We start from the raw sequence: 18,594 nt of genomic DNA on the forward strand, positions 1-18,594 counted from the left end.
ACTGAAAATGTACAATATCATTTATATTACACATCTTTAATACTAACCATTTCAGTTAGTAATCTGTTATCGCACTTTTTCAGCTAGTTTTCAAATGTACCAGTTTCTTTCTTACTTTGTCCTCAGCTCACTTCAATTGCTGCAAATGAGTTCTAAGTAGAAAAGTGGTTTACCCTCAGTTAAGTCAGCAGGAAGGATAAGAGGAAGCAAAACTTTTTCCTTCCAAGTAGGCTCAGAAAAAAGCAAACTACTGCAGCCTCTGTTAGCTCATGTGTTTTTTTGTCATTTTGACCAACATCTGATATTATTTGCCATACATGTCCTGGTTTTTTATCTATGTTTTGTTAGAGGGTATGATAGTACACTGAAATGGAATGTCCAATGAACATGGCTTGATTTGCTTATGTAACAAATAAATGACAATCTTGTGTTTTTCATACTATTACTGCAAATTATGCATACTGATATTCTGGACTAACACAGCTATGTCTCTGCAAATTATGTAAATTTGCCATTCTTAATAACATATAGTTCCCATGACACTATGGACTTATGCAAAACAGTTTATACTGCTAATATTCTATTCAGTGTGAGGCTTGAATAAAATGTATTCATATAGTTAAGGACTGCATTTTAACAAATGTGTCAGTGGAATTTGTTGAAAGGACAATTTCAGTGTAGGAGACTACACTGTTTACACTATTTAACAGCAAACTGAACCTGAGCAGGTGCTGCCTCACTTACAGACTCATTCCACTGTCATGGGAATTCCTCATCACACACTCTCCATCTAGTAAACCTTCAAAACAATGAGAATAATGGCATATCTCACAATATGCTGTTAAAATAAAAATAAGAACATATTATAATTTATCTATTTCCACAGTATATCAGTATCACATCATAAGGTAAACATATATTTCGATATTTATGTTACCCAACCTCATACTGCAAACTGAAGAATGCTTTTAAATTTGCCATCCAGTAAAAAATGACTAATCTGTTTGTGTTCATCCAAAAACAACTTTTAAAAAGCAACTCTTTCTTTTGAAGTTTTCTTCCCTTGGTTTTTATCCAAACGTTCTATAGAAATGGAATTCACTTAAAACCTTTCCCCAAACACTGGGTTGTATCAAAGTTAGTCATATTTAAAAGGGAAATCATTGGAACTGATCAAGCCATATTGATTTAAATAGATCTAGTTCTTAAATTTAACTATCTGTTGATGTAATCTACAATCTCCTTTCAATACACCTGGCACTGCAGTGTACTGCCATTTGGTCCCATATCTACAAAAAGTTTGTGTAAACTTTAAATTGGGTTTGGATCCTAAGGTCTGCAGAATAGCTTTGGCGCAGCTTCTGGCCTCTTAGGATACATGCATCATTGAAACAGCATGCCTCCAAAGTGACCCGAAGCAGCTTTATTTTGGCCTGTCTGTATGGGCCCTACATTTCCAGCAGGGACATAGCCAAGATTTTGGGAAGGGGGGGTCCAGACTAAGTGCCACCATTATAATGGAGCTTGGGCGTGGCGGCACACACCATTCATTGTATCTAATGGGGGGTGGACCCCACGGACCCCCCCCCCCCTTGGCTACATCCCTGTTTCCAGGATTGCTTGGTGTGCTTTCAACCCAAACTATCACCTTGCTGAACATTGTGCTTTCCAGAAATCTATCTGTGATTTCTGAGGACACTTGCTCCATGTTAATCTTGGTTCTTACAGATTTTTCAGTTGTTCCACATTTTTCTAAAGTGATTTCTCAAGGCTGATTGGGTAGTTGCTGTGTTGTGATTTAATGCCTCTCAACAGTGTCCTTGGAACTATTGCAAATATAGCTACAGAATGAGCTTACTAAGCTGCTATTGAAACATACACAGAGAATGGAAAACTATGTGTTTTGTTAGATCTAAATGTAACTTTCCTGCACCATTTAAAAAGCTAGGACAAAAATCCAGCTAGCATTCAATTCCATTTCGTTTGTGAGAGCTTTCCGCATGCCATTGACCATCCTATGAAAATTAATGGAAACTATAAGATGCTTGACATTTAGTCTCTGTTATTCTGACAGTTACAGGACATTTGTGATTATACTGTTAGTTAAAAGGAAATCGTACCAAACAAAGGACTTGGGCAAATAGGGGCATAGCCTCTACATCACAGAACCTTGGTTATCTCTTCACTGAAGACAACTCTGCCTCATCATAACTAGACATTAGCAGTATATCTTTATGCACGATCCTAATGTTGTCATCTCTCATTATTTTCATACTTAAAAGTGAGTATTTTAAAGGGCGCCAAACCTTCCACATTATTTGTAGCATACCACAGTTGACCCTAATAAATAAATAGGTTATATACAGCAATGTTAAAACATCATCATATCCTTGTATTGCAAAAGCCTTACTTGACAAGCAGATGTAGTAAAGAGATGCCCTTTTCAAACAGGATTTACCAGCTAGGAAGTGCCATCGCATGGGTACATTGCTGTTCCAGGCAATTGATCAGCATTCAGATGTCATAAAATGAGTTGTGGCTGGACTGTTTTCCTTTCCACACTATCCTGCCTATCACTCACCCACCCAAGGTCATTGTATGGGAGGGAGACAGTACCATAGCTGTAAACAATTCCCCACACATTGCAGTAGTTAATGTTGACTTTGGACTTTTATGTCCTCATATGTATATTATTCAAATTTTACATTCAAGTAACAGGCACAGTAAAATGTACATCAGTAAACAGAATGATCACACCTCACAAAAGAAAAATATTTCAGTTACATTAACTCAATTGTCTTGTTCCTATATTTTGATCTTTAGTAATAAAGAACTGTGTACATTCAGACAGACATTCTGCCACTTCTTCACTGAGGCTGAGGCATATGGAGCTTGACATTTACAAATTATATTCATCACACAGTATTAATCACAGTCTCTGACACACAAGTGCAACATACGGCAAAGGAACCTCACCACTTGGCAATTACACGAAAGTGGACATAACTGAAGAGCAGTAAAAAAATCTAAAATAGTGGTCCAAAACACACTGCAGAAATAATCCAGTTTGAGGCTGCTTTAACTGCTCAGGCTCAGTGCTAAGGAATCCTGGGAACTGTAGTTTATTGTGGCACCAGAGCTTCCTGACAGAGAAAGCTAAATGTCTCACAAAACTACAGTTCCCAGAATTCCCTAGCATTGGGCCAGGGCAGTTAAAGCAGTCTCAAACTGGATTATTTCTGCAGCATGTTTTGGACTATTGATACATTCAGTCTTGTTTTTAGAGTAGTGATGGCCAACATATTGCTGCCCAGATGTTGTGAGATTTTCAACTTCCATCAGCCCTAACCATCTTAGGTAATGGTGCAAGATGATGGGAACGGCAGCCCAGCAACATCTGGAGGGCCCCATCCTTGCCTAGAAGTTTTGGGGTGTTTTAGTCCCATTATGTATAATTCCTAATATTTGCTAGGCAGTCCACAGGCCGTGCTTATGCTATAGCAGCAGATGATCTCCTTAAAAGTCTTTCTCATTTCTTGACTTCGAAAGGCATAGATCAAGGGGTCAATAATTGAATTGCACATGATGAGGATGAGATACATGTTGAAGTGAGACATAAAGCAAACACAGTAAAGATTCTGCGGGCATGAGATCATTAGGATAAGATGGAGGAAAAATGGAGCCCAGCAAACTATGAAGATGCCCAGAAGCATAGTCAGAGTAATGGCACCTTTCATACTGGTCCTCTGATGAACAGAATTATATCCTGGCAAAGCTGCTATTCTCTTGACATGCGTCCGAGCCAGAAGGAACATATGTATGTACAGAGATACCATGAGAAACAACATAGTGAAAAACATTATAATGAGACACATGATGACATACTTTGATTCATAATAAAGGATGAAGATGATACCACAGCCAGTGCAAAAAGTCCAAATGCATGCAATTATGAGCCCTGATCTTTTCACAGTCATGATATTGTGATAACGGAGGGCATAAAATATAGTGACGTACCTGTCCACTGCTATAGCTAGCAAACTGCACATGGAAGCCACAACAGATATACATATCATCGAATCAAAAACATTGTCTATGTGACGTACAAAAACATCTTCAATAATGAGGTGTCTATTGTTTAGTAAATATATAGTGATGGTCTCCCAGGCATTTGACACACTGACCAGCATATCAGCCACAGCTAAGCTGCACACAAAGAAATACATAGGAGAGTGCAAGTTCTTGTTCTTAATTATGGCACAGATGACCAGGATGTTTTCAAGAAGGCTTATAATGCCAAGTGTGAGAAAGACTTCCGCAGCTATGACCACTTGTTCACAGGTTGATGGTTTAGTCTTGACAGTGGGCAGCGAAAGGTTGCTCCCAAGAGCAGTCAGGTTAACGTCTGGAACGTTGGGTTGATCGGATGAGTTCATCTTGGCTGGCAAAGATGCAACTTTTTTTAAAAGATGATCTTTTCAGTCAGGCAGACTGGTTGTAAAACAGTCTTGCAAATGCATTTTCAAAAGAAAATGGAAGATCCTGTATAAGGTACCAAAAACAACAACAAAAAAGAAAGAATAACAAAAAGATGACTGATAAGAAGAAAACAAAGGGAACCTAAAGGACTAGGTAGACATGTAAGTGGAACAGCTGTGTCAAAATGTGGATTGTTTCCAATGTCATATAAAACAGGGGCAATTTAAAATACTGCAGCAGGTGGTGGTGCTGGATTCTTCCTACTCTTTCACATCAACTAACCGCCCCTCCCCACCGTTATTTCTGTCTTGACTACTGAATTTCTACACATTGTAAGGAACATGGATCTTAACAAAAGTCTTCAGAATAGTAAACAGCATAAGATTAGTGACAATTCAGTCCTGGCAGCCTTAAAACTCCTGGTGAATACAGCATTCATAAGAAAGATCAGATTACATCTGCTTGCCTCGTTTAATGTATACTGTATAAAAGTTTAGATTTCTGCACAAATTACATATGCTGGAAAAGCAAGAGGCTTAAAGCCTTCCCTTGATCTTTTCACTTGTGATAGTCACAACAAGCACTCTGATACAAACCGCAAATAGCTGTGTCCCTTGCCAGCCATCTTAAGCTAACAGACATACAGCTATTCAAGGGTCTAGCATACAGGTGATTCTTCTCTCATAAAACGGCATGCTGATACCGTTGTATAAAAGTGCAAAAGGTTTTGGTTTAATGTGAATTTTCACCTGACTGTAGATGCTTACATTCAAATATGTTTGGAACAGCATTGTGAATAATGTCACAAGACACCCAAACCTTCATGAACAGAACACAAAATATACTCTTGGTGCAAACAATGAAATAGTATTCCAAAGCTTCTGATAAGCCCCCCCCCCAAAAAAAAAATAGTTATATTTAATTTACAAATAAGGGAAAATGTAAATATTTACCAAGTACTGTTATTTGAGATCTTAGATGTCTTCAAAGTCTTCACTTTGTTCCTTTGGCTGTGAGAAGTTTGTGTCCACCTGTCCATTCAGCATCAAGCATTTGTATTCTTTGGGTAGGAATAGATGCCATGTCAGAAGGAAAGCTCTATTCACATCCACAGAGACAGAGCTCCCTTGTATTAAAATTTACTTACTGTGGAACTGCCTTTTTATATTGGCAGTGTTAATCACTTCAATACTCAGCTTCCAGCTCCTCCTCTACACCTCCTCCTTTCTTTTCACCCAACTTCTCATTGACTTCCAACAAGACTCAGACTTGAATTTTTAGTGCCACCTGGTGGCTGCTTCTTATGATGTATCTCCTCCTTTTAACATGGGAATCCCCCTCCCAGCTCTCCACCACAAGCAACTATTTTTGTGATAATGCTTTTAATCAAAAATCATTACCAAGCTGTCCTTTTTCAGTTTTAAGAACCTTAATATTAAATAACAGATTTAATATATGCTATATATTAAATAACACAAGTATTACTTGTTATTAGAAGTAAAATATAATATTATATTATAAAATAAATTAATATAATATAAATTAATATAAATAATATATTAAATAACATAAGCATTACTTGCTGTTGTTTTTTTTTTAAATATACTGGCATGATTTGTGTGCATAGTGTGCAAGGCTTAATTTAAACTGGAATTAATTAGAGCTGAGTTTCAGAACCTGTTTTCAGTATAAGATTTCAAGAGTGATCTTTGAACTGGCAAGAAATTAAAACAAATGACAAATGCTTTGAGCATGTACAAATTGCCTCCTCGCCCTCACTAAAGCCAGACTCAGTGTATTTGGGGTGTGGTTTAAGATTTAGTATTTCTCTTTTCAAAAACAAAGCCCCAAGATTATATTGGTCTATTACTGACTGAGAGACAGATGTACCAGAATTGATTTTTGCTGCAGACTGGCCTTTTGTCAATGATTCAAACAATAGCTGGTCTTGGTTTATAAAAAGAAAAGTAAAAAAGGCTCATGATACATCGTAAGTATGTTCAGACTGGCCAAGTCTTTCATTATAATGTAGTAGTGTAGTGTGTTGCAGCAAAAACAACAGCCAACCTTGTAGCAATTTAGCAACAGATTTTGTCTTAGGCTTTTACAGACTGCATCTTCAAATGTTTGTGCCTAATTAAATATATTTGCCTTCTATTAGTTATTTAGAAATAAGTATCCATGGCTGTATATAAACATTAGCTAATATGTCATTATTGGAAGAACAATACTTGATTTTGCCATTTTATATAAGGGACACCATTTTAATATACCATTGTATATAATGGGACTTAAGCATCCACAGATTTTGGTATCCGGGGGGGGGGGGGGGGGGGGGCAGGAACCAAACTCCAGTGGATACCAAAGGACTACTGCATAGATTTTTGTGACCAGGTCAGTATCTGGGAACTTTACCACACAGGCCCAGGAACAGGCCCGTTGCGTTCCAAAAAGGGTGTGTTCTGGAAACGTGATGGTCCCCAGAATGCAGTTTACTGCACACAGGAATGCCACAGCTGCCACCAGGCATTCCAATTGCATCCCAGGGGGCGCGATTTCCAAGAACGCTTCTGGGCCCATGCGGTAAAGTTCTAAGGTTCTTTTCCCTAAGAACAAAGAGGAGAGGAATAGCCATTAGCGCTCGTGAAATTATATTTTTCCCACCATAACAATAAGTAAGGAATGAGACATTGTGGCTTAGGATTCTGAGGATCAATTCGAGGCCCAAGTGCTGCATCAAGTGAGCTCCTGTCATTATTCCCAGCTTCTGCCAACCTAGCAGTTTGAAAGCATGTAAAAATACAAGTATATAAATAGGCACCACTTTGGTGGGAAAGTAACAGCATTCCATGCAGTTATGCTGGCCACATGACTACGGAGTCATCTTCAGTCAATGCTGGTTCTTTCACTTAGTAATGGAGATGCACCACCTCCTATAGTTGGTTATGACTAGACATTCCTGTCAAGGGTAAATCTTTACTTTTTAAGGAATGGGTAATATGCAAAATGGGATTGTGTGTGTACAAACTGGGTAAAAGGCTGTAATGAATGCTGATGTGTTTGTCAGAAGTGATGATGCTTCAGTTATGTAATTTTTTCTTTTAAAAAACAGACAGAAAGTAAAATAACAACAACAACAGGTCTGATCATAACCAACAAAAATAGACAAGACAAAGGAGATTGAAAAATTGTATGCAACAGCATGCTTTAGTCAAAGACAGTCCTTATTATTATTTGCCGATATTAAATTGATATCTAAATGAAATAGCTTAGTGAGGGCACTCCCGTGCAGGAAATTTGTCTTACTATATACAGAGATCTGGGAGGCTCAACATGGGGGAGCTCAAGAGCATGTAGCCAGGATAGATCAATCAAGATCAGAATTTCCATAATCCCTGCACTGATAGGAACAATGGTGGATGATAGATCTGCCTCTAACAGTCCATTACATTTTGATTATTTTAGATTGTGCTATTGATGTATTCATTTTAATTGTTGAATTTTTATTATTTTTATTATTTTTAATGGTGGGAAGGTTTAAGGGCTAATGTAATCTTTTATTGTGTTTTTATTATGTTGTAATCCCATCTCAATCCGCAGGGAGATGCGGGAAATATAAATTATTATTATTATTAATCTTATTATAGTTGTTGTTATTGTTATTAGATCTTGTGTTTACAAATTAACAGAAATCCAAGTATACTCCCTCCAAAAACAATACTCCTTTGTCAAAGGGATATCTGTATACATGGCTGTGGGTGGGAGTAAATCTCTGTCATGCCCAGCCTGGTTGAGGACTCTAGAGAGGATTCTGACCCTAAGCTTGAGCCTGAGCCTGAGCCTGGCCCTAGCTCTGCCCTGACAGTACCAGCAGAGACGGTTGCCCCAGAAGATAACCAGGAGCCAAACCTCCAGGAGCAGAGCCTTCTGGAAATGTGGGCACTGAGGAGAATGAGGAGGAGACCAACATACCTACCTACAACCAGAAAATATCTGAACAGGTGTGCCTCCAGCAGTCACCAAAGCTTTGTATCAAACGCCAGGCAATTAAGAAAAAGCTGCACTCATGAGAGCTGATGATAAAAGCCTGGGAAAGACTCCAGAGCCATTGTTAGAGGTTATCTAATTTCCCTGGCAAACGTACCTTATTTCTGGACTCTCCTCTTGACTTCTTGGCTTGGATTTTTGAATTTTGGATTGACTAGAACCCTTGCTGGAACGCTTGACCTTCTTGGACTGCTCGACTACTCTGTTGGTTTGACCCTTTGGCTTGCACCTGGACTGACCATGGAGCTGCTTTTGAAACTCTGCCTTTTGATTTGTAAGTCTGCCATCCAAGACTTGCCTTTATTCCACAAACTTTGTGTGGTGTTCTTTTGTTTGGTTTGGAAATAAGATTCCCTGGGGACCCTTGCATTTTGGGTAACACACTCACACCACACACTCTCACTTTACAAAATGCATATGTGCTCCAATCACTTACTCCCCCCCCCCATATGTATTCTCTCTCCAGAACTCAGAGGTCCGAACAACAACGTGAGGGGACTGTATTGTAAAAAGAACCCTTTACACTTCCACACATGAGGACAAATCTGCATTTTCAATATCAACTCTGACTCCTTCACTTTTTCTCCAGTCTTTCAGTCATGTTTTGGATTCATTATCTCTCAACAATGCAGATGCCACAGGAAAAAACTGTGGGCCCACTGAGGACTATAGCTAGAGTCAAACCTCTAAAATCTCTAGGCTTGTCAACCTTCTTGAAGGCCTCAGTTGTCAACAAATCTCTTCTTGGCTAGAGAGTATTCTCCTCCAGTACGCTGCTCAATGTTCTAACAGCTCCTTCCTGTGATCCTGCTCTCCTGGACCTGATTCCTTATCGCATAGGATTCTGCAGTTCTGAACCTGTCTGATCCATCTTGGCTGCAACCAAAGCAGAAGCCATGGTCCAGCACAGATATTTTGCTCATTAGTTTTTTGTGGGTTTTTCGGATTATGTGGCCATGTTCTAGAAGAGTTTCTTCCTGACATTTTGCCAGCATCTGTGGCTGGCATCTTCAGAGAATTCTCTGAAGATGCCAGCCACAGATGCTGGCGAAACACCAGGAAGAAACTCTTCTAGAACATGGCCACATAGCCTGAAACCCCCACCCAAAAAAATATGGTTGCCAGCCATGAAAGCTTTCAACTCCATATTTTACACATTTTTTTTTATGTATAGCATTACTTTGGCTCCTGTCAACGGTTTTTTAAAGCAGTTCCTTCCTCTGGGCAGTCCTTTCTGCTCAGCTTCTCTCACCTGCAGAGAACAACATGGTCCCCTACATGCATTTCTTTTCAAGCCCTTCAAGTACAGTTTGTGTGTCTTCTGTGTTTCTCCATGGTTTCTAACCCCATTTCTGCAGCCTTAAAAATAAGTTCCTCAAAAGCCATGTTTTCTCCCCTACTCTACACAAAATCGGTCAACAGAAGAGAAACTGTGTTCCATTAAATACTGTTCATAGGAGGGAGCTAGTCCCCTAATTGTTTATTCCTTTATCTTTGAAAAATTCCCATAATCTTCCTTATTTATAAATTCTCCAGCACAATCTGTTTATTCCCTTATAGCCCAGCTTAGCAATATTAATAACAGCTTCAATAGGTCTTTTGTTGTTGTTCCAGGGACAGTACAATGCTTTCCTTTACATGGACTTTGGAATGGAATAGTAAATATTCAAGGAACAACAAAAACAGCAGCATCTCTTCCTGTCCACATTAATGTCTCTTGTGTAGAAGTAGCAATATTTTCAGCAGAGGAATTATCCTAACAGAGGGAAAGTAACAAAAGCAGAAGCACAGATAGTAAGTGTGATTATACAGGGCAGAGTAGTAATCATGAAAGCTTCAGATGTTATTAAAATTGTAATGATGGCTAGGGCTGTTGAGAGCTGCATCATGTGGAGACTTGATTTCCACCCCAATATGGGCACATGTACCACTATGTGTTTTTCCCCCTCTGTTCTTCAAAAGAAAAATCTGGAGCCAGGAGGAAGTCTTGCTGGTTCCCCACATGTTGCTGGCTACAACTCCTATGATCCCTACAATTGGTTATGTTGGCTAAGAATGATGGTAGTTGTCCTTCAACAAATAAAATAACTGCCTAGCAGGGAAAATCTGTTCTCTCCTATTAACCCTGCTGATCACTTTTTTCAAAAAAAAACACTGATATACCTATCCAATCAACTGCTGCTCAGAGGCAATAAAAGTTTTCTCTACCAACGCTCCCTTATGTAGAGATCAACACTCTTCATATACACACAGACTGTAGCAATATTACCATGCAGTATGTGAGCAGCAGAGGAAGCAAATGAACTGTGCCTGAAGGAAGAGAACAACCTTTCCCTCCATTGGAAATTTAGCGGCTTTCCCCGCTGGTTGGAGAAAAGGGAGTTCTTTTCTCACTTTGCAGCAGGGGGAAAAGTTTTTGCCACTCAAAAATGATTGATTTGAATCTTAGGTCTGGATTATTTGAAAACCTGAATATTTTCATAGGAACCTTCTTGAGTGCTACCATCTTAAGGGAAGGGCTTGCTTTCCATCCCACCACCATCCCAGGCTTTTCTGGTGAGGACATGGGAGAGAGCCTTCTCAGTGGCTATGGTATTCCCTCTGGGGAGAAGCTCAGTTAAGCCCCCTCTCTGCTTTTGTTTTATCAACAGGCAAAGATTTTCCTGTTTAAACAGACCTTAAAGGATTGTACTAGAGCAGGGGTGGGGATAATGCAGCTCACAACTCACATGCAGCCCTCCTAGGGCGTATTGTCTGTTTTTGTGGCTTCCCCAGGATTAAAAACTTCTCAGGAAAAAAAATGTTCCCCCTAAATGCCCTCTGGGAAGGCAATTTTGCCATGTTTCTCCAGCCTCCCCAGGGAGGTGGGCATTTTAGATCCAGGAGAAGCCTTTCTTAAAACAAGAAATAAACTGGTTTCTAATCGCTTCCTAATTTCTGTTTTGCTTTGTTTTGGTTTTTTTTTTTTCTTCTGGGTCTAAAATAGCCCAAGGGGCCCTAAAAATGGCAAAAATGCACCGCACATCTCCTAGAGAATTTTTGTGGGTATAAAATAACTTTATTTTGCAGTAGGGATGAGATATGAGGTTCTGCCCTCCAAGGTCTCCTAGGAGCCTAATATGGCATCCTAGCTCCCCAGAGTTGACTCTATGCCTAGCCTGTTTGCAGAATACTTCTGAAATTTGCAGCTGAAATTTATTTAGTTGACTACTTCCACTGAAATCTTACAAATTTAGTAATTAATAACTGGATGATATTTTGGTGATACAGTGGGCCCTTGGTATCCACTGGGGTTTGATTCCCGGACCACCACCACCACCACTGCCACACAGAGAGAGATATTAAAATACATGGAGAGAGAAGGCTGGCCCAGTACCATCAGGGGCTAGCCTGAAGGAAGAGGCTCCTCCCTCCCTAACTGTCATCTTTCGGCCTCTGAGGGAGAGAGTAGGCTGGCCCACTTCCATCAGGGGCTAGCCTGAAGAAGAAGAGCCCTCCCTCTGGTCCATCTGCCTTGGTCCAGGCCTCAGAGGGAGAGAAGAATGCTGGACCTGATTCCCTCCCCCCTCACCATTCCCTTCTCCTTTTGTGTCGTGTCTTTTAGATTGTAAGCCTGTGGGCAGGGAACTGTCTGTTATGCCCTCTATTGTAAACCGCTCGGATTCCCAGTGATTGGGCGGTATATAAATAAAACCTATTATTATTATTATTATCAAGTCCCATTATATACAATGGCATAGTAAAATGGCATCCCTTATATAAAATGACAAAATAAAGGTTTGATTTGGGAATTTATTGTTTTTTTATTTATATATTTCCATTTTGTGGATGTTGGAATCTGTGGACGCAGGCTCTATGGATACAAAAGGCTGGCTGTATTTTGATTTCAGCACATCATATCAAATTGATATCTCACCATCCTCTGAAATATTTCTCAGTATGGAGAATTAAAATGGTCCAAAGGATATATTTGGGCTTGGGAAATTATTTCTTTGGACTACATGGCTGGGAATTTGGGGAATTGTGGTCCAAAAAAGTAACTTTTCCAGGGTCTGCTCTAAAGCCATTTTGACTGGATGGTGCAAAAGGGAAATGGTGTTGTGGTAATATCAGAGACAAGACCTGGAGGGGGTCTAGCTACCAAGACTCTTCTGACATCTCTTGTTGTATAGCACCAGCTGAAGAACCCAAATACTTGACACTGTGTACTCTAGTCAAGGATAGAATAGGCTAGAGTGGTAAGAAAATCATGGAGGAAATATTCCCATTTGCAATTTTCAGTCAGCATTGTAATTTTCTGCCTCTCTCTGTTCTTGTTCTTGACAATGAACCATGTGAGTGGTTCATACTCTTCAGCGTGGAATCATTATTCTTTTTTGGAACCTGGCATGCACATTGCTGTCATTATATGTGTTGAATGACAGCAATTAACTGCTTTTGTATTAACCCAAGGCACATCGGGACTGCAAAAGCATCAAATATTATTTGGCAACCAGGTGTTAGCATTGGATGTGTCCTCTTTGTTTTAAAAGTGCCATGCTACCACAGGAGTAAATTGTCCTTTAGAAGAAAGAATCAATTATTACACTGCCAGGTACACAATCCACAGTGCACTGCAACATACAAGGGGAGATCTCAGACCAGGAATTAGCCATGCCAAGGACTCACTGTGACCAAAAAGCTGCTTTTAATAGTGACATTTTAATAATGGCCTTTAAAAATGCTTTTTACTAGCATCAATTATAGACGAATAATGGCATAGATCCAAAGAGCCTCACGATTAGCTTCAAACAGGTGCAACTCTTGTATTTCAAACATTAGTTCCCTCTGCTACAAGATAAACCTGTTCTGAAACTGAAGAAAATTTTACAAGTAAGACTCATTACTTTCTGCACCAGCCATGATCAGATCCAAGGTCTGCAGACTCGCTGTTTTCATTCAGTCAACATGATTTCACAAAAACAGAGAGATGAAGGAAAGCTGCTGCTGTATGTAACAGCAGGGGACTGTATTTTCCATTAAAAGAAGGCAGGCAACTGAGTATATTGGTGAAGATTGAAATGGAACCATGCCATTGACTTTCATGGATGGAAATATGGATCCTTGGGGTGCATATTTTAAAGAGATTCTGGGTATGATTCAGTACACCGTTTCGTAATTATCTTTACTATATCCTTATGTATATCTTTTACAAGAGCTTTATGTCATCCATTTCAAATACTATTAGCCCTACATTTTATCATTGGCATCATTAGGAGGGTGTAGGGGGTTCAAATCACACGCTGTGACATAATCAGATGGATTGACAATGAAATGACTGTCTATAAAATTATTTTATTGGCAGTCATTTCATTCTACACTGACCTATTTTCTCCAACCCAAGAGGACTCAGTCCACTTCCATCCACGTAGGCCTGATTGTGATGCTGGCGCTCTCAGATCCCTCACACTAGATCTTTAGATCCCCTTACACTGTGCCTCTGAGATCCCACCACACTTTTGGATCCCCCACTTGGCACCAATTATGTTGTGACCACTGAGTTACACAGGATTCTTCTCTTGTCTTAACCAAAATAGTTTGAGGCTTCTCTTCCCTCAGAACTCTCTCTAACCCTTGGTCCTTCCACTGACTTAAGCGTCTCTACTATTCAGTGTTTTTAATCTTCTTGGTAGTGTGTTTTGATGTTATGTCTAATCGTAGTAGGCGATATATATATATATATATATATATATATATATATATTATAAATCACTTCAGGCCATTCCTTTGCGAACAAGAAGAAAATAACTTTTATTTACATGCAGAAGGTATAATAGTATCTTTTTTGGTAGCTGGTTCCCAGGGCTTATATATAATATATATGTTACTTTAGTTGTTACAAATTGCCTTTGTTCAAGTTGCCTTACTGTTTCCGATCTGAAGCTGTGACTTAATTCTCTAAATACTGTACCAACTTCAATAACTTAGCTCTTTACTTCACAACTAACATAACACTCTCCCCTAATATCACTAGACTTCTTTTGTCCTTTTCCAATCTTTTCTTCCTTACATAAGAATCTGAATCCTATTAAGATTATGCTCTTAACTGCCCCTCTGGTAGTTCTAACTGCTCTCAGCAGCTCTTGATGCACTCAGACCTCCAAATGGCTGCTCCTCCTTTTTATAGCCGCTCATCAGGCAGGCCCTCACCTTTTTGCCAGCCTGTCTCCAATTTGCTGCTCCGAACATTCCATTCTGCCAGTGTCTCTCCATACTGATGTTTTGTAATATAAGCTGCAGTCTTATCTGTCCCTTGTATAGCAATCCAAGAGGGAGATTTCTAAAACCTTTGCTGTTGATTTTTCTATTTGTACTTTAGCATTTCTCCCTTATTATCAATTTTTTGATAGTCTGTTATATTATTGTACAGATTGAGACTCCATTATACAAAATGCTTGGGACCAGAAGTCTTTTGGATTTCAGATTTTTTCAGATTTTGGAATATTTGGATATACATAATGAGATATAATGGAGATGGGCCCAAGTCTAAACATGGAAATAACATTTCATATTCATCTTATAAACAAAGCCTTTCCAGATTAGCCTCCCCCTGCTGTCAATAATGCTGTCACTGATATTGTTAATCCCCCTAAAAGATAGATAACCTGCTTCAAACCACCTTTAATTTTAATGTTCTTCTTATTTTACTTTAATCTTTTAATTTTATATGGTCACTGTACCCTTTTTGTTATTTTATGATTGCAGGGTTTGGGACGAGGGGATTTCATTTTAAAATGAGAATCTTATATTATATTGTGTGTGTGTGTGTGTGAATTGTATTTTCATGTATTTGTCATGGCCTTTGGCTAGTACAATAAACTCGATTGTGAGTTTCCATTTATAAGCTGCAATTGGAAATATCATGGTCTTTCTTCCCATTTCTGCTGTTTCGGGGTTGTATTCTGTTATGTTCTCTTCATGCCAGTGAATGAAGATACAGATGTATTGGTGGGAGAAGAAAAATTCCTCCCTCACCTCTTTCTCTCCATGCATTTGAAGGCTCTTTTTTTTTTGAAAAGCAAACATTGTCCTTAAAACAGGGGTGGAGGCAGCCCTCTGTTTCCTGTGCCATTTTACTTTGCTTTGTTGAGTTCTTTGCACTGCAGTTTCATCCACTCCAAGTGGCCATCAGTAAAACAAATTAAAATAGAACAGCATGTCACAACAACATGATAGAACAGATTTTAAAAATTTGAAAATATGTGCACACGATACCAGCTAAATAAAACCCAGATTCAGTTAATAACTTTTTAATGGTATATTTTTTAAAAGTGGGAAAACTGTGGGGAAAGCTGTGGAAAAGTGCGAAAATTAAAGTTTATTACTTCAGTATAACATGTAATTCCCATCTCCCTACATAACACAGAGCAGCAAATGATGGTCGTTTTTGGGATGGAATCAAGTAGATGATACTTAATGCATACCAGCTAAGATCTTTCAAGAAAGGGGAAAAAATAAGGCATGGATAGGTTTGTATCTAACTAGGAAACCTTGAGTGGGTATGTGAACTACATTTTAGCATTCCAGGAAGCATAAAGCTTCCTGGCCTTCCATGATAGTGGTTTGGAAAAGTCTGGCAAAATTGCATAGCCAAAAAACTGCATAAGAGTTTAAGATAAGTAATAGTTAACTATTACTCAGATGAGTAATAGTTCAGGATGATCAAACCCATTAAATTACCCCATGTAATTCCTTACAATTGTAATTGCAAACTGTAATTGTAATTCCTTACAATTGTCACTATTGGACAGGGTAGGTGGGACTTGCAGCCAAGTGACACCTGGAAGACTACATGTCTCACAAAATTACAATTCTCAGAATTCCATATCACCAAGCCTTGATTGTTAAAGTGGTGTCAAACTGGATTATTTCTGCAGTGTGAATGCAGCCTCAGAGAAAGATACAAAAAGATGTTTCCCGCTAAAATGTTTAGAGAAAAATAGTCCTGGTAAAAACCAACACTCCTATTACAAGTCCTTGGACCAAATCCATGTTCTACTTTCTGATGTTAGTCAGATGGTGGTCCATCTGTCCCCATGACTCCATCATTTGATAGTTTCACAGTTTTTGTACACCTCACCCTTCTAAAAGATCAGAATGCCTAAGGCTTAGCTGCTGAGAATAAGAGCTCTGACTATTACATTTTGCCCCTGCCCATTACTAGAATGCATGAGACCTTCTCTGAAAATTAATTAAGCCCTCAAACAGAAAGATTTTACATAATCTTGCTCTCTTCAACCTATTTTGTTCAAGAGGCAATCCTTAACTGGTGCCAATGGATGCTTCCATTCCCAATAAAAGGAGCAAGGGATGGGGTGATTTTCATGGAATTGTTTGTTTCTTCAGTAAAATCCTCCCAGATTATTTCTGCCAGCATGATTATAACCTAAAAAGTTCCATCTCACTTAGATCTTACCTTGAAACACTATATTCTCTATGAATCAGCCTAGGTGTTAAGATCATCAGGAGACACTCTCAGAGGCCATTCTCAGGCTATCAACTTCTGGAATCTGTAGTTTGTGTGGCACCAGAGCTCCCTAACAGGGAGGCTAAATAGTTCACAAAACTACAGTTTCCAGAATTCCATAGCACTGAGCCATAGCAGTTAATGTGGAGTCAAATTGGATTATTTCTGCAGTGTAGATGCAACCTTAGTTAAATATATTGGTACTTAACTAAGCAGCTCATACAAAATAGTGGCTGCCGTTTTGGCTAGCAAGAATCTGTTAAAATGAGCCAAGTTGACATCCCTTGTAAAGTAACAGTAAGCCAGGAACATCACTGTGCAAGTTTGTATATATAAGCATCATAAAAAAGTAAAAGTAAAGGTAGTCCCTTGACATGAATGTCTAGTCATAACCGGCTGTAGGGGAAAGTGTTCATCTCCATTTCTAAACCGAAGAGCCAGCATTGTCTGAGGACTGCTGTGATGGTCATGTGGCCAGCATGACTGCACCGAACACTGTTACCTTCCCACTGAGAAGTAGAACCCATTTATCTTTTTGCATTTGCATGCTTTTGAACTGCTAGGTTGGAAGAAGTTGGGACTAGTGACAGGAGCTCACCCCATCATGCAGCACTCAGGCCTCAAACTGCCAACCTTCCGATCTTCTGATGATCAGAACTGGCGTCTTAACCAGTAAGCCACTGCATACCATAAGCATCATAAAGTGCCCTTTTACACAAAAAATCCAGAATGGAGCATGATATATAAGTAAGACTATAAATATTGAGTCTGAGTATGTGTATCTATTACAGATAAGCATCATTTCAGTGAAATTGCACCAGCAACAAACTTGGCCTCAATTCTCAGATGAAAGCAGTTAAATAACATCATTTTTAATGGGTATGCCATCCAAACACTACCATTTTCTGGGTACTGACAAATCTAATCTGACTCCAGATAAATCTAGCATGTGGTCTCAGTCCTAGCAAAACCATCACAATGGGATAGTATAATAGTGCTGTGTAGGTTTTATGCAAATTTATTCAGAAACTCACCCACGTTTCTCATCAGGAGAAGAATTGTCACTTGCACTTTGGAGCAGACATTCTCAATTAGAACAGAATAATGAGTACGCCATCAAAGAATGAAATGAAAATTATGCGTTATTTGCAACAAGAAGGAAAGAAAAGCTTAATAAGAAGCTAAGTGGGAAGACTCAGATTTCTTTCAAAGGATATCAAGCTAATTTTGTCTTATTGGCTAATATTGTTTTCAGTGCTGAGTTTTAAAAGGATCTATTGCAGATGAAAGACATAAAAACAAAAAAAAGACAGATTTTTCTTCTAAACTTAATAGAATCACCACTTGTCAAAATGAACTATCTAGGAGGGCCTATAATTCAGTGACAGAAAATATGCTTCAGATACAGCAAGTCAAGGGATGACTCTTCTCTAAGGGATGAGAAGGCTACTGCCAGTCAGTGTAGACAAGAGGCGAGGAATGTATGGCCCTCCAGCTCTTGATGAACCATATTCCCATCATGCCTTATCACTGGGCAGGCTAACTAGGTTTGATGGGAAATG

General features: G+C 39.0%; 1 protein-coding gene across 2 annotated transcripts; it reads right to left on the reverse strand.

The window, feature by feature from the left end:
* Positions 1-943: 943 nt before the first annotated feature.
* Positions 944-18,115, reverse strand: LOC149317176 (melanocortin receptor 5-like). Of its 2 annotated transcripts, XM_089516966.1 has the most exons (3): positions 18,067-18,115; positions 5,433-5,539; positions 944-4,542 (listed from the first exon to the last, which is right to left on the reverse strand). In XM_089516966.1, the coding sequence occupies exon 3, from the start codon at positions 4,434-4,436 to the stop codon at positions 3,459-3,461; it is 978 nt and encodes a 325-aa protein (XP_089373092.1). In that variant the 5' UTR covers positions 4,437-4,542; positions 5,433-5,539; positions 18,067-18,115; the 3' UTR covers positions 944-3,458. The 2 variants fall into 2 exon arrangements, with proteins under 2 accessions (XP_089373092.1, XP_089373090.1); XM_089516964.1 differs by lacking the exon at positions 18,067-18,115 and having other exon boundaries at positions 5,433-5,601.
* Between the last annotated feature and the right edge of the window lie 479 nt (positions 18,116-18,594).

The sequence above is a fragment of the Sceloporus occidentalis genome, unplaced genomic scaffold (assembly GCF_023333645.1).
Source record: "Sceloporus occidentalis isolate IW3139 unplaced genomic scaffold, rSceOcc1.0.p SCAF_3, whole genome shotgun sequence".
Lineage (NCBI taxonomy): Eukaryota > Metazoa > Chordata > Lepidosauria > Squamata > Phrynosomatidae > Sceloporus > Sceloporus occidentalis.